The sequence below is a fragment of the Colius striatus genome, chromosome 9 (assembly GCF_028858725.1).
Source record: "Colius striatus isolate bColStr4 chromosome 9, bColStr4.1.hap1, whole genome shotgun sequence".
Taxonomy (NCBI): Eukaryota; Metazoa; Chordata; class Aves; order Coliiformes; family Coliidae; genus Colius; species Colius striatus.
The window spans coordinates 14,336,693-14,350,418 of NC_084767.1; the positions used below are offsets into that span (position 1 = coordinate 14,336,693).

At 43.3% G+C, this 13,726-nt stretch overlaps 1 protein-coding gene across 2 annotated transcripts in view; it reads left to right on the forward strand.

Moving 5' to 3' along the window:
• The first annotated feature begins 2,607 nt into the window (after window positions 1-2,607).
• RNF130 (ring finger protein 130) overlaps window positions 2,608-13,726 on the forward strand; it is a 47,937-nt gene continuing 36,818 nt past the window's right edge. The window contains exons 1-3 of one of the 2 annotated variants that reach the window (XM_062002666.1): window positions 2,608-3,205; window positions 3,280-3,564; window positions 12,175-12,369. In XM_062002666.1, coding sequence (XP_061858650.1) covers window positions 3,133-3,205; window positions 3,280-3,564; window positions 12,175-12,369 — 553 coding nt within the window. In that variant the 5' untranslated portion in view covers window positions 2,608-3,132. Of the gene's footprint in view, window positions 3,565-12,174; window positions 12,370-13,726 lie in introns of both variants that reach the window. The other variant, XM_010197890.2, reaches the window with a different exon arrangement.

The following is a 13,726-nucleotide window of genomic DNA, read 5'->3' on the forward strand; positions in this document are numbered from 1 at the left end:
GGATGGACCTTCGGCCTTTTCTCAGGATGAAGCCGGATATGCTTTGCTTAAGCTCGCTGACAGTAGCCGATGTCCCAGAGCCCAGCCCTTCGCCCCGCCATCTCCAACCAGATCAGCGACCCTTCCAGGGCTCCTCTGTCCCGGGTGTTTGGGACCACCCGGCCCCGCCCGCCCTCCTTCGCCACACGGGCGGGACGATGTGCAGAGGCTGCGCAACCGCCCCCTCCCCTCAGCGACTCTCGCCCCCTCCCCTCAGCGCGCTGCCTCCCCCTCACCGGACGCCCCTGCGGGCGGGCGCAGGCGAGGCGGCGTCCCGCAGGGGGCGCTCTCCTCCCGGCAGCGGGCGGGCAGAGCCTGGGCGGGAAGATGGCGGCGGGGCGGGCACGGGCCTTGGCAATGTACAACCTGACAGGAAAGCGAAGGGCGGGTGTGAGACATGGCCGGGATAGAGGCCCAAGGAAATGTTCCGCGGCCAGGGAGCGGTGGGAATGGAACATAAATGGATTTATGGCCATTTCCCCCAAAATATCTCCAGGAGCCAGGGTGAAAGCTGAGGCATGGCTCCCTCCTCACCCCTGCGGGGATCTGCAGACCTCAGTGCCGTTTGTCTGCCTTAAAAAAGGGGCTGCAGAGGAGTGGCCAGCGGCAGAGAGATGGCTGCCCTGTGCAGGCTGAAGAGACCTGGGGACATTTCACTTAGTTTCAGCCTATCACTGTCCCTTCATCCAGCTCCAACATCAGCTGAAAGCAGCCAAAAGGACCTTTTAACTCTCCCCATCTAGGGACCTGCCCATCTGGGGAATGAAGAGATTGAAGCTGCCTATGAAATACCCCATTTCTGTGCACCCTGGAGCAGCACTTGGCTGCTTCTCTCTGGGAGCCAGGAGCGCTCATAGCCCTGCACATGGGACAAAGCAACCTCCCGGCTTGTGCACTGAGGAGGGATGAGACCAAGTGGCAGTCCTCAGGAAGTCGGCAACGACAGACCACCTCTCTGGCAGAACAGCCCACAGGAAACCAGACAGGGTGAATTGAAAAGCAGCCTTTTCTTGTGGTTAGAAAGGAGAACTGGGAAGTTGCTGGCTGGGCTCTTCAGCTCGTTTTGCTTCTAATGTGGCCAATGAATGTTTTCACTGATGTTCAAAAAATGATTTGAGACCCTTCTCCGAAGGTCAACACAGTAATCGCAAGGAATCCTTCAGGCTCCTGGGACTCCATGGCCACTTCTGAGGACATTTCAGCAATAAAGCCCATGACTTTGCATTGAAACAATGCAGAGCTCTTAGTGATGAAAAATCAAACTACTATCTGCACTGCAAGAACAACAGCTCTGAAGCATATCCTGCACTGTGCAGTATCAATGTGTTTGCCACAACTCTTGGCCTCCAGCTGAAAAGTTGGGTAAGATGCTCTGGGGCCACTAATGGCATGTGGTTCCCTACCCAGCATTTACCAAGAGGGGCAAAATTAAACTAAGAAAGAAAGAAAAAAAAAAGTAGAAGCAGAGCATTCAGCTGATGCTTCAGAAACATTTCCTGGATTGTATTGATATCTCTATAGAGCTTTTCATAAACAGCTTCTTAGACAATTTTAGAGCCACATGCTCCATGCCTTTAGCAGGGCCCACAGGTGTGTTCTGCTCCAAGATGCAGGTTTGCAAGCTTGCTGCTTTCCTTGGGAACAGCACAGGTTTTTCTAAGGGCAGGATTAGATCCACCACTTGCATCTCAGTGAAATAAATACTGTGCTTTGATGCTGTTATCTTACACGTATATGTGACCAGGTGCTTCGCAAGTGGATAAACTACAAGACCTTCCAAAAGAGAGCAGTTTAATGAGATGCTTAGGTTAAACACCAGGCTTATCAGGAAGCCTTCCTGAGCAGCTGGGGGAGTCACCAAGGAGACTCTATCTCAAAAGAACAGCAGCATAGCTATTTGTTCAGAAATTTAGAAACTATCCCAGCTCATAACCCCGCAATACTTGTTTCCATCACCATAAATAATTTTGAGATAGTTTGCCTTTCAAAATCCAAGGCAGCCATTGCATCATTTTGTTACATCTCCAAAGAGGCCAAAACCTTAAAACCATTATGTTACTTAAAGAGCAATTAATCAAGTCCTGGTTTACAGCGTTTCATGGGATTAATATTTATTAACCACATTGGAGTGTTTATAAGACTTCCCATTTTGGTAGGCCAGGAGTAACCCCAAATTCGGTAGGAGTGACCAAACCCTGTCAAGGAGGCTGTGCAGTCCCTGTCACAAGAGTCCTTTCTGTCATAGTTAACTGGACAGACTGGACACATCCCGCCTCTTTTTCACACCTGCAGCCCTTTTCCCCTCCGGCCTCAGACACGCTTTTAAACCGTCTCTCCTGTCTTTTTGATGGTCATCGCTCCTGACCTGGAAAGGAAAGGCGCCGCAGAGCTCTGCGAGCTGCTGCGTGTCCGTGCTCTGATTCCCTCCCTCACGGATGCCGCTGAAGCGCCCACCGGCCAGCCCGGTGACGTCATCCCCAACAGACCCCGCCCCCTTCCCGGGCCGCCCCCATGGGCGTGGCTCTCGCCGCTAGCCCCGCCCCTCGCCCTCGTGGCGCTAGGCGGGGCGTGCCGCGCCTGCGCAGTGCGGGAGCGCTGGGCTGCAGTCGAGGCGCCGGGTGCGGAGACGGCGGCTGGGGGATAGCGTTGGGCCCCCGCCGTTCCCGGGACCAGCCGAGCATGGAGCAGCGGCCACCGGCTGCGGCCGCCGGCCTGGGCAGCGGGATGCGCTACCCGCCGCACTAAGGTGGCGACGAAGCCCGAGACGAAGCGAGGCGGTGCGGTGCGGCGAGCCGAGCCGAGCGCGAGGCGAGACCCGTGGCCGTGTGTGAGCGCGACTGAGGCGGCGGCGGCTCCGGCTCCTCCCGGAGGCCTCCTCGGGGCCGGCGCGGGGCTGTGCGGGGAGGGGGCCGCGGCGCCGCCCTTGCCTCCTCGCCTCGCTCGGCACGGGCAGAGGCGGGCGACCGGCATGAGCGCGGCGCCCTGAGGGGCCAGCGGAGTGGGATTCGCCCCGAGCAGCCTCCCCCGGGAGCCGCGGGCGACAGATCGGACTCCACTGGGACCTGCCATGACTCTCCTGGCTCCTCCCATGGCATGAGCCCGTGCTCTCCTCCCCCCTTCGCCTGTTTTTGGTCTGTCTCCGCTCCTGGGCTGTCAGATGGGATAAAATACACTCGGGCTTGTGGGGCTCGGCTCTGCCGCGAAGGAGAGGGATAAACGGCGGAGGCAACCAGTGACTGCCGTCGGCTCGCCCGGAGTCGAAGATGAGCTGGCGGTGGGCTCGTCAGCACGGGAACGGCGGCTCCTCCGTCCTGCTGCTGCTGCTGCTCTGGCACTGCTGGGTCCGGCCAGCCGGCGCCGACAACGCCAGCCAGGCGTACTACACCGCCCTCATCAACGTGACGGTGCTGAACCCCGAGCGGGGCGGCCCCACGCTGCTGAGGATCGACCGCGGCCGCTACGGGCAGGATTCCCCCAAGGTGGAGGTCAAGGGCCTGCTGGTGACTCCCGTGCCCATCAACGGAGGTAAGGTGGCCTTCACAGTCCTTGGTCGGTTTGCTGTCAGATATCTCTCCCTGACGGCGTGGTTGACCTTTGAGCTTTGCACACTTTCCTAGAGAGCTCAGACAAACGAGGGGAAAGAACTTGGCCAAAGGAAAAAAAAAATTCCATGATCTGAGAGTTCTGGCTTTAATAATGGCTCTGCAAAGTATAATGTGTTTTCCAGCGTGGATCCCAGTAGGCTAGTCGTATTGAGAGATGAAGATGGTATTTCTAAACTAATTACAGAGAGTCAGTAGCGATAGTTAACAGTATTTGGTTACAGCATTGCCGTGAATCTCATAGCAGCTGTATAGCTATCTCACTGTGACAGATGTGCATGTGGATGGCTTATGCAGCTGCATGAAGTCCCGATTGTTCACTGCACATTTTTTTTTAAATGCTGTTTAAGCTGTCCATCAAGACTTGGAAAGGCTGAAGCCATCAAGTTGTTATTGTCATGGCCAGTCCAAAATGCACTTGTTTGTACTGAAGAATGTGTAGAGCTTCTAAGTTTTCTTTTGATTAAGTGGGGCTGTTGTACTTTGGTTTGGGATTTTTTTGGAAAAACGTCAGGGTTTATAGAAGATGCTAATTTAAACAAGGGAGAGTATTGTCTTGATTTTTGCTTGAAATGAAACCAATTGCTTCAGTCATAATGATGTGGTTTTAGTAGTACCTTATTTGTAAACCCTTCTTGACGTTATCTATACTGCCATCTTTAAGAAATAGACCACTTGATGGATCACAGTAGTCCCAACCTGTCTCCTGGACAGTAATCCTCTGAATAATACATCAGGTGAAACAATGTAGTCAGTTAAAACTAGACTCTTAAGTAGTGAATATTAAAGAGTTTTTTAAAAGAATTGGTAGCACAGAACTACTGTATTATTAAAAGCTTTTGAGAATTTGCCAAATCTTAAGATCAGGAAAATACTTCAGTGCGTCTTCAGAACAAAATGCATCCTGCTAGGCAGCCTGTTATAAGTTTCTAGTATGTATGAAGCAGACTGTGCCTCAGCAGATGCTTGCCATCCCACTGAAGCTTGGTTTCATTAGCTTTATAAAGTGTTAACTCAAATATATTAATACGGTATATTTTTAGGGTGGAAGGGTGAGTGAGCAGAAATTGTTGAGCAAGTCTACTCTAAAATGGTTTTCATTTGTACTTCAAATCCTACCTTTACCATGCTCTAGGAATCAGCTGTTGTCAGATATGCTCAGACTGTCTGTCTACTGCTTCTTGGTTTTCTTCACTTAAACACCCCCCTTCCATCCCCCCTGATGCCACCATATGAAATCAGGAAGCTGTCCTGAAAGCACTGCAGCAGCCTTCCCTTACAGTTCTTCAGAGTGTTCTGTGTAGGTTGTTACACAGCATACATTTCATTTGAGTTTCACTGAGATGTGTTTCACATGGCTTAAAAATATTCCATATAGTAGAAAACACTGGAATATTTTATGCTTTTAGTTAAGATGTTCTTCAACACTTAAGGGTCTTATGTTTATATTCTTTTGCCTTTTTATATCTAGATTTGATAAGAGATGATGCTGCCTTGCTGAAAGTAATTACTCTTCTTACCAGCCCATTAATGTTGCTGTAGAATTAAGCAATCTCTACAGTTAATAAACATATTTTTTCCTAGTTGCTTTTTAAAGAAGCTAGCACCAGCCTCTGCTGTTAGAGCAGTAAATGCTCTAGTTCTCAAGTATCCTAAGAAAAGGACTCTGTAACTGTTAACAGCTGTTTGAGCTTTGGCTTTGAAATTGCTTTGATGTCAAATATTCACCTGTTTGTGGGCTATCCCTTGAGATTTCCACAAATGTGAGTGATCTGTTACCACCTTGATGGTGTAGACTGAGGCATCCATGTTTTAGAGCTGCAATGTCCTTAATGTCACACTTTTGCATGCAAAGATCCCTTATTCATCACTTCTAGGGATATAAATGAATTTACTAATTCAAGATTTAGGACTGATGACCTGCAGATGAAGATACACCATTTGAAAATCAGTCTTGTGCTCTGCGCTGCTTTTTGGTGCGTTCTTGAATGTGCCTGATATTCTTATAGACGTTGCCGGTCCTGATGGACTTTGCCATGATGTGTGATGCATCCTTTAAATCTCAGTGCAGAATGGTAATATTCAATCACTTTTCCCATTTCTTTAGCAGAATTTTTTTAATCAAGTTCAACCTTGACATGTTAATACATGCATTAAAACTCTTTCCCTACCCTTTTTATAGACCCTTATATGAAATTGATAGTGGCTTTGAAAAGCACTGTTCCTCTGGAAGTGATACAGCAGTAATTTGCCTGACCGCTTGTGAATGTGACTGAAGTGCAGCTCCAGTGAGGTGTTGATCACAATTGGCTGCTGGCTGCAAATACAGCACCTGTGTACCTTTCTCTTTCTGGATGCATTAAATACACCATAGCAACAAAGTTTCTCTTATCAATCTCTTTTCCATTCTTCCACTTCTAGTTCCTTTTCTTACTTCATCTATCTTGTTACTCTTGTTATGGCTTAAATAATTTCCTAATATAAGAGGTTTTTAAACAGTTTCTGGGAATGAATGCTTGTACATCATCAAACAAAGCTCCTCCTGTTCTGCATAGAAGGATATTAGCAAAATGCATCTTCACAGCCTGATACAGTTTTTCTGATAGTTTAGTGCAGGCTTATATCATCTTTTTGGTGAGGTTACTGAGCATTTCTCATTCAGTCCCATCCTCAGTTACTTGTGACTTTATGGAACCACACATTTACAGAATCACAGAATTTTTTAGGTTGGCAAAGACCTTTATGATCATCATCTCCAACCGTTAAACTAGCACTGCCCTGTCCACCACTAAACCATGTACCTCAGCACCACATCTACATGGCTTTTGAATTTCAGCCTAGACTTCTCCCAGTGGCTGCCTAGTTGCTTTGCGGCAGTGTCTGTATATGCACCGTGTAAAGCATTCAGCTCTACCTCTGCTTTTAAGCATCTTTGGCATCAGGTGCCTGACTGCCTGACCCCAGTTATGATGCAGTGACCTTTAGGTGTCAGGCAAATTTCTCTTGCTATGACAAACTGAGCTAGAAACCACTGAAAACTCACTTTAATGATTCTTGGTAGAAACTGCAGCACTTTGTGGCTTAGTACCCTCAAAAACATTCTCCATGGTGAAGAGAACATTTTTTCTAACTGTTGAGTCTGGGTTATTGCATGTCATTCTGGGCTTGGCTACGCATTTGATGACTAGGAAGGTCAATCCTGTGTGCTCTCAAAGTCTCCTTGCAGATAGACCTTGTCAGGAGGCAAGGTTTTGCGTCCCTTGGCTGGTTTGGGCAGTGAGGAAGCAGGCAGCATGATTGAAACTGGAGATGGGACTGAGAGGAAGTGAACTAGCAGCAGAATCAAAGCCAAACTTGAAAGCGTTAAGACTCATTGAGCCAGTGGTTCAGGAGTGAGGGAGGGATGGAAAGGGACTGGAGTCTAAATGATGGGGGTGGGGGGGATGGTTGTATAAAGGCTATATTGGAGAAAGACCTCACAGAAAGGGGAGAGCTCTGCTGACAAGATAGTAGGGTTGTGGCTGGGCAAGAATGTTGAGAATTTGATTAAAAATGTATATTAGAAAGAAGTGGAAGTGGGAAAGAAACAATATTGTCCCAATGTTAGGAATGGAGGTCTCTCATGGCATGCTGCTGTAACTGTACCATTTGTAGCATCTGACACTTGATAACAATGCTTCATGAACAAGTTTTAACTGCAGAAGGTTTAAAATGCCAGTTTCCTGGTAATATCAGAGCTTTTTCCTGGGCAGTATGCTTTATGCAAGTTCAACAAGTGAATATGTCAGTAGAGGAAGAAAAATCCTGTACCGTGCATCCACTCTTTATCACTAGTCTCAATATCCAGCTTAATTAGTAGTTATTAATTGATAACAGAAGTCGAGGTTATATATTGGAGTTTATAGCCATAATGACAGCAAACTTAACTGAGCTAACAAAATTAAATCTGAAATATTACAGCACTCTTTTAAGCTTCAGCGATTTTTCCTTTGTTTAACTTCCTCCCTGAAACGAGATTGCCTTTTGTTCAAAGAGTTTCTTTTAGCATTAAAGCCAGCTTTAGTGAAAGCAGTTACCTGAAGTAGCTTTTGAAAGTAAAGGATGCTGTATATAATTCATTGACACAAGTTTTAAATTAAAAGTGGAAATTATAACTGGCTTGAATGAGAGCTATACTGATAACAATACAAGTAGTTAATGCATTGAAATAAAAGATATCTATTACATGTATTAAATCATAATGGGATTGCAAGTAACTAGTGCCCTTCCTTGAAATGAGTCAATCAGTGCTGCTGTGTTGCTCCTGTAATTTCCCATCTGAGTTCCTTTTCTGGAAACTTTATCACAGGATTGTAATTAATGTGTTGCACAAGGCTGGCTGCTGTGCCAGTCAGATGTGCTTCGTAGCACTGCCTAGGCAGTGCCTGCTGCAGGGAGGGAATGCTTTGGGGCACTGGCTACATGGGATTGCATCTTCCTCTGTGCTGTTTTCTTTCCCAGTGAGTCTGTTAATCTGCTGCCCCTCAAAACACTGGTGGTGTGTCTCTACCTATTGTATTACAGTGATTGAAGGTCAGACTTCAAAATGATTTCTCTGTGTGTAGATGAGACAGCCCAACTCTGGCAACTGGCACTGACCTCAGAGTAGAGTATTAGTTAAGATGCAATCAATATCAAGATACCTGACCTTTTAAAAGCAGGGGGGGGAAGAAAAGAGATAGAAAACATGAACAAAAAATAGTTAATGCCCAGAATGTGGAATCATGGCACTGGCCTTTTTCTGTGGAAAGAGGACAAAGTCTGATAACAGCCAATGCAGCAACCTTGGGTGAAGTGAGGCATCACAGCTACGTTCTAAGCAGTGCAAGAGCAACATAAATACCCATTATATGAGGAAAAACAAACTCAGTCATGGTCCATGTGCAGGAGATGACAGTCTACATTCTGCAGGTGTGTACTTAGTTCTGACAAAGTCTCTGTAAGGTGATTCGTCTGTAAAGAGGCTCTTGGGTGGTGTTGGGGCTTACTGTAGGAAGTGCAACAGCATTGTATGTATCTCTTTAACCCAGCAGACTGACACTTGTATCTGAAAATTTTGTATTTTTTGCCAACACATTCATGCTATGTAGATAGACAGGAGAAAGGAAAGGCAGATTAAGTAACATATATTTCACATGAGACAGAAGAGTAGCACACCTACAGGGGGACGTACTTAAGATGGCTTTCTGTATGCTTATGTCTTCTGAAATGATGAAATTACATGAGTGACTTCTGATTATATCTTTTATGTGCAAATGATTTGTTTTACAATAACTTTGATGTGAAGTTGCTTTTCATTCTGGCATGGACACCATCCAGTTAATACTTGAAAGCCCTGGTCCTTTCAGATCCTAACTGGACTTTGGACAACTGAGCATAGATGGTGTGATAATGGACAGTTATTGACAATGATTCTTGCTGACAATGTTTATCTGTGTTCCTTACAGTCCCAGCTGATGTGCCTGGCACCTTAGGTATATAGTGGATGTTTTATTTTAGCCAGCTTGCTATGGTAGGAGGGTGACCATAATTATAATACTTTCACACTTTACAAAGTATATTAAGTCTGCTGAAAAGATAATCAGAAAAGTTCATACTTTCCACTATTGTTCCTGAATTTTATTTAGTTAAAAAGGAAAAGATTACTTAACATTTTTGTGGTGTAATAGGATGTTAGTGTGAAGAAAAGTGGGTTGTGACTTTTTATTAAATCTCAAGTGACTTGCAGTTACTCAGTTCAGGTTTATCTAAACTAACCAGATTTTCCTTAATGTTTTTATATTACTTAAATAGGGCTAAAATAATATTGTTAACTGTTAATTTTTCATCAGGATGTACTGAATCCACATCGTTGGGAATAACATGCTGTATGCATTTCAGTAGTGTTTGTTGGTCTATATCGGGAAAGCTTTTATCTCTTAATATCTTGTTTCCTAATCCTGTTGCTCTATCCAGTAACATATCATAGCTCTGTCCACAGCTGAGACAGACTTTGATCTCTACTGTGGTTGCAAATTTTGTAGTGCTTTTCCCACAGATGTGATTTCTGTTATCTCTTACTATTTTCTCTGTCAGTTTTTAAGCTGAAAATTTCACGCCATGGGAATTTCAAGGTGCCTGCATAAGTTGTTGTGAAACTGAACCATAAAGCAGTTCTCTGCAAATGCTGCCTCCCTTTTCAAGGTGCTCTTTGCCTTTTATTGCTTTTATGATTTTTCATTTTAATGAAAAAATTACCCTATTTTTGCTTTCAGTTGGTATTTTAGTTTTGAGCACTATTGTACTTGAAGCAAACTGTACCTATTCCATAGGATTATTGCTCTTCATCCATCCCATGTATTTTAAGTAAATTTATGTGGGGCATTTCAGAGTTAATTTTGGCCATTCAAGGAGATTGTGGAATTGTGGCCATTTACTGAATGGTATTTTGCAAAGGATGTTATCACAAGTGAGATTCTTGAATCTGATTTCACTGGTGAAGATTTTTAGCTTTCAAGGCTTCAGAAACTTCTCTCACAGTCTTCTGGTGCTTTCTCCTCCCACATTTTTAGGTGCAAATGTTCTGATCAAGGTGGAAGCGGGCATTAAACAGTAAACTGCTTTTATCTTAACAGAGAACATCAAGATTGATTCTGCATGTGCCACATTATGACGCTATCACATTTTCAAAAAGGACTTGAATTCCTTGGGAAAAAAAAAAAAGTGCTGTTCTCCTAAATTCAAGACTACAAAAACACAGCACAAAAGTGCTATTGGCATTTTAGCACACTGTTATGATGATGGCTGTTACCAGTGCTCCAAAACATCATGTGCAGATGGATCTGTGCTAGCTATCAATTTCCGAAGAAATTTGAGTAGTAATGTTAGGACAATGGAAGAAAATAATCTATAAAATCTGGCATCAGCCATCTGTATTTCAAGTTTTGCCTGATACTTGTGTAAAACAAAAGCACAAATACAAAAATGCAGCAAATAGTCCTCTGTTTCTGAAATGTCAAATACAGCCTTGAAAAACAATTGTGAAAAGGATGTGCTTGTGTCTGGCTCCCCACCCTCCTTCCAGGGGAACAGGGAGAGGCACTTCTTGTCCAAATTAAGAGATGCAACGACTTCCTGTACAACTGCCACAATATACGTTTGTCTGAACTAGTTTTCTTCAGGCAAACAAACCCATTCTTTCTTGTTTCAGAAAAAATCCTTTAGCTGTTTCAGTCTTCTTTGCTACAGCTTTTAACCTGAGCTATGTTAGGATGAGAATGCTTAAAAAGATCTTCTGTTTTGTTTCCAGCTGATATGTTGAACTAGATTTTTTTTGTGGTAGATCTTTTGCTGAAGTCCCGTAGTCTATGCTGAAGAACTTGCTTTTTCAAAAGGAACATTTTCTGCAACGCTTCATTTGAATTGCTCGTAGGATCTGTAATGTTTTCAGAGCTATATGCAAGTAATTGTTTTGCTTGTGTCCTGAAAAAAAAAAATCACCATATATTACAACCGTTTTTAGTAACCAAAGATTCTTATAGTCTTGGCTTTTGAATGAGTAAATATATTTGTATTGTAAGTTACTGTTGTCCCTCAATTTCTAAAATCCTTTAAGGATTCGACCAGCCTGTCAGACTAAACTTCATGTTTCCAGTTGTGTAAACAGAAATGGCTTTCCTCCGTTTCAACTGCTGTACTGTGAAGTTATCTTCTGCGTTGCAGTTTGTGCTTTTTATACGTAGCTCTGTGAGGGTTTGGGTTGTTCCAAGATACATTAGGGCATCAGAAGGAACAAAAGAGCTTTGTATGCTGTTGAATTCAGACATCTGGTATTTGCCATTTCTGCTACTTTTCCTTTATACCATCAATACCCAGTTAGCTGGCAACTTGAGTGCATCGTGTTTGCAAAACCATTCGTTTCTCTATGAATTTGAATGCATTTCTGTGTAGACAAAATGTGCATAAGTAAACAGCTGATGTTGGCTGCTGGGATTTTACAAGATCACCTTTCAATAGTGTCCTTTTTTTACAGTAGCCTGCACATGGCAGATAACTCTGAAATCTTGTTTTCACAACCTTCTTTGTTTAGTTATGCTTCCCATAGCAATGATATTTATGACTGCATTAGAAAGAAAAAAAGTTATACTTTCTAGAATGACTGACTGATAAACAGCTGTTTCATAAATGCCTGTAGCATGCAAACCATATTCTGATGTTTTTCAGCCTCTGGGCAGGTATTGATTCAAAAGTCAGTTCATTGTTCTAGCTGCACTAGAGTTAAAAATAGCTTGTGTTAGCCTAATTCTCGAGCATATAGTCACAGCTTTCAATGTATGAGGCTGCAGTTTTCTAAAGACTTTTATATGGATGCAAGTATCTTTAGGCTTTATTTTACCAGAGGATAGTGGCTTCCTAGTGCATGATATTTAAGTAAATCAGCAAAATTTGGGAGTGTTTTCCTTTTTTGCATGTTTGAACAAATTATCATCAGTGTAAAATGTGTTTCCCTTTTCAGTTGCAGATCGCCTGGGCTGTGACCCTCGAACACGTTTCCAAGTTCCACCAAACACCAAGCAGTGGATTGCTTTACTACAGCGAGGAAACTGTACCTTTAGAGAGAAAATACTGCGAGCAGCTTCACATAATGCCACAGCTGTGGTCATTTACAACAATATATCTAGTGAAGAACCTGTCACAATGACTCATCAAGGTAAAGAGACTGTAATTTCTCTCACTATAATTCTTTCTTTGCCCAAATACTCTTTGGCTATTTAAACTACTGCTAAAGAGTTTTTGGCAGTGCATAGGTCCTGTTTGAAACAACCTGTTCTCTAATGATGTTTACATATGTGCAATATGGTGAAATAAGCTAGTAATTCCAAAAGTTGTTTTCCTTTAGTGTACTTTTTATCCAATGAGGAACATTTTCCTCAGCAGTGGAAGGGGGGAAAAAAAAAGTGGTTTAGAGTTAGGAAAGATCTGTGAGATCTTGGGAGCAATGTTTCAAACCTTCCAGGTGAAGACAATCTAACATATAATGAAAAATGTAGAATTTTACAAAGCACCTGTAACAGAAGAATTTTTATAGTAGCTTGTCTTCAACTGATTGTTATGGTGGGGATTTTCAAATGTCAACTGCTATATCAGGATGAGTTTGCATGCTTTTTTTCAATGATAGTTTAGAGAGAGTTCTCTTTCTACCATGTGTTTTTGAGCACCACACAGAAATCAACAAAAGAGAGTGATTTGGAGAGCAATTGTCTAGAACTAGACTATTGCTGGTTTAGAATAATGCTGGAAGTCTGGATTTCTTCAAATTTCTCCTTTTTTAGGGCTACCTCCGTGCAGAATTTTGTTGTTGTTAAATTACTTTAGCCAATGGGAGCCTCATACATAAACATTTCCCTTGGTTAAAAACGATTTTCACAATTCCGACTAACTACATTTTTCACTTTCCCAGAAGGTTTTCTCAATTTGGAATTTTTAAACTTAATCAGAAAAGGCATATTTCTATATTTGATATCTCTACTGCCAGCTGATTTTTTTTTTCTAGAATATTTTCTGTCCTTTTCCTTTTAAGCATAGGAGGTTGCTTGGAAACTGGAATTTTCTAATTATTGCTCTGCATATTGTCACACAATTGGAATTGAAGTCTTTTACCAAAGAAGTGCTATGGTTGCTTCTTTCTCTCTTTTTTACAGAGGAAATGTCTTGTGACTTTTTCTGTTTTAGTGGCGTTTGACCTTTCCAATTCTGTATACCAGAGGAATTTTCCAGGGAGATTTTGACCTCTGTGTAGCAAGTCAAAGCCTGTTGATAATCCATTTTTATCTTAGGTACCTTCCTTAGACATTTTTGCAAGTAATCTGCAGGCAATAAATGCCATATTCTAGTGAAACGCTTTCTATCACCTTAATTTTGTGGGTTTTTGCCATTTCTCTGCTGACGTATTACCCTCTTAAACTTTTTGCTCTGGTCTCTTGGAAATACCTGTAAGATTGTAAGGTCTGTGGTGTCTGTATAGCAATGATGTGTGACTTCTCTTGTGGCCTGGAATACCTTACTGT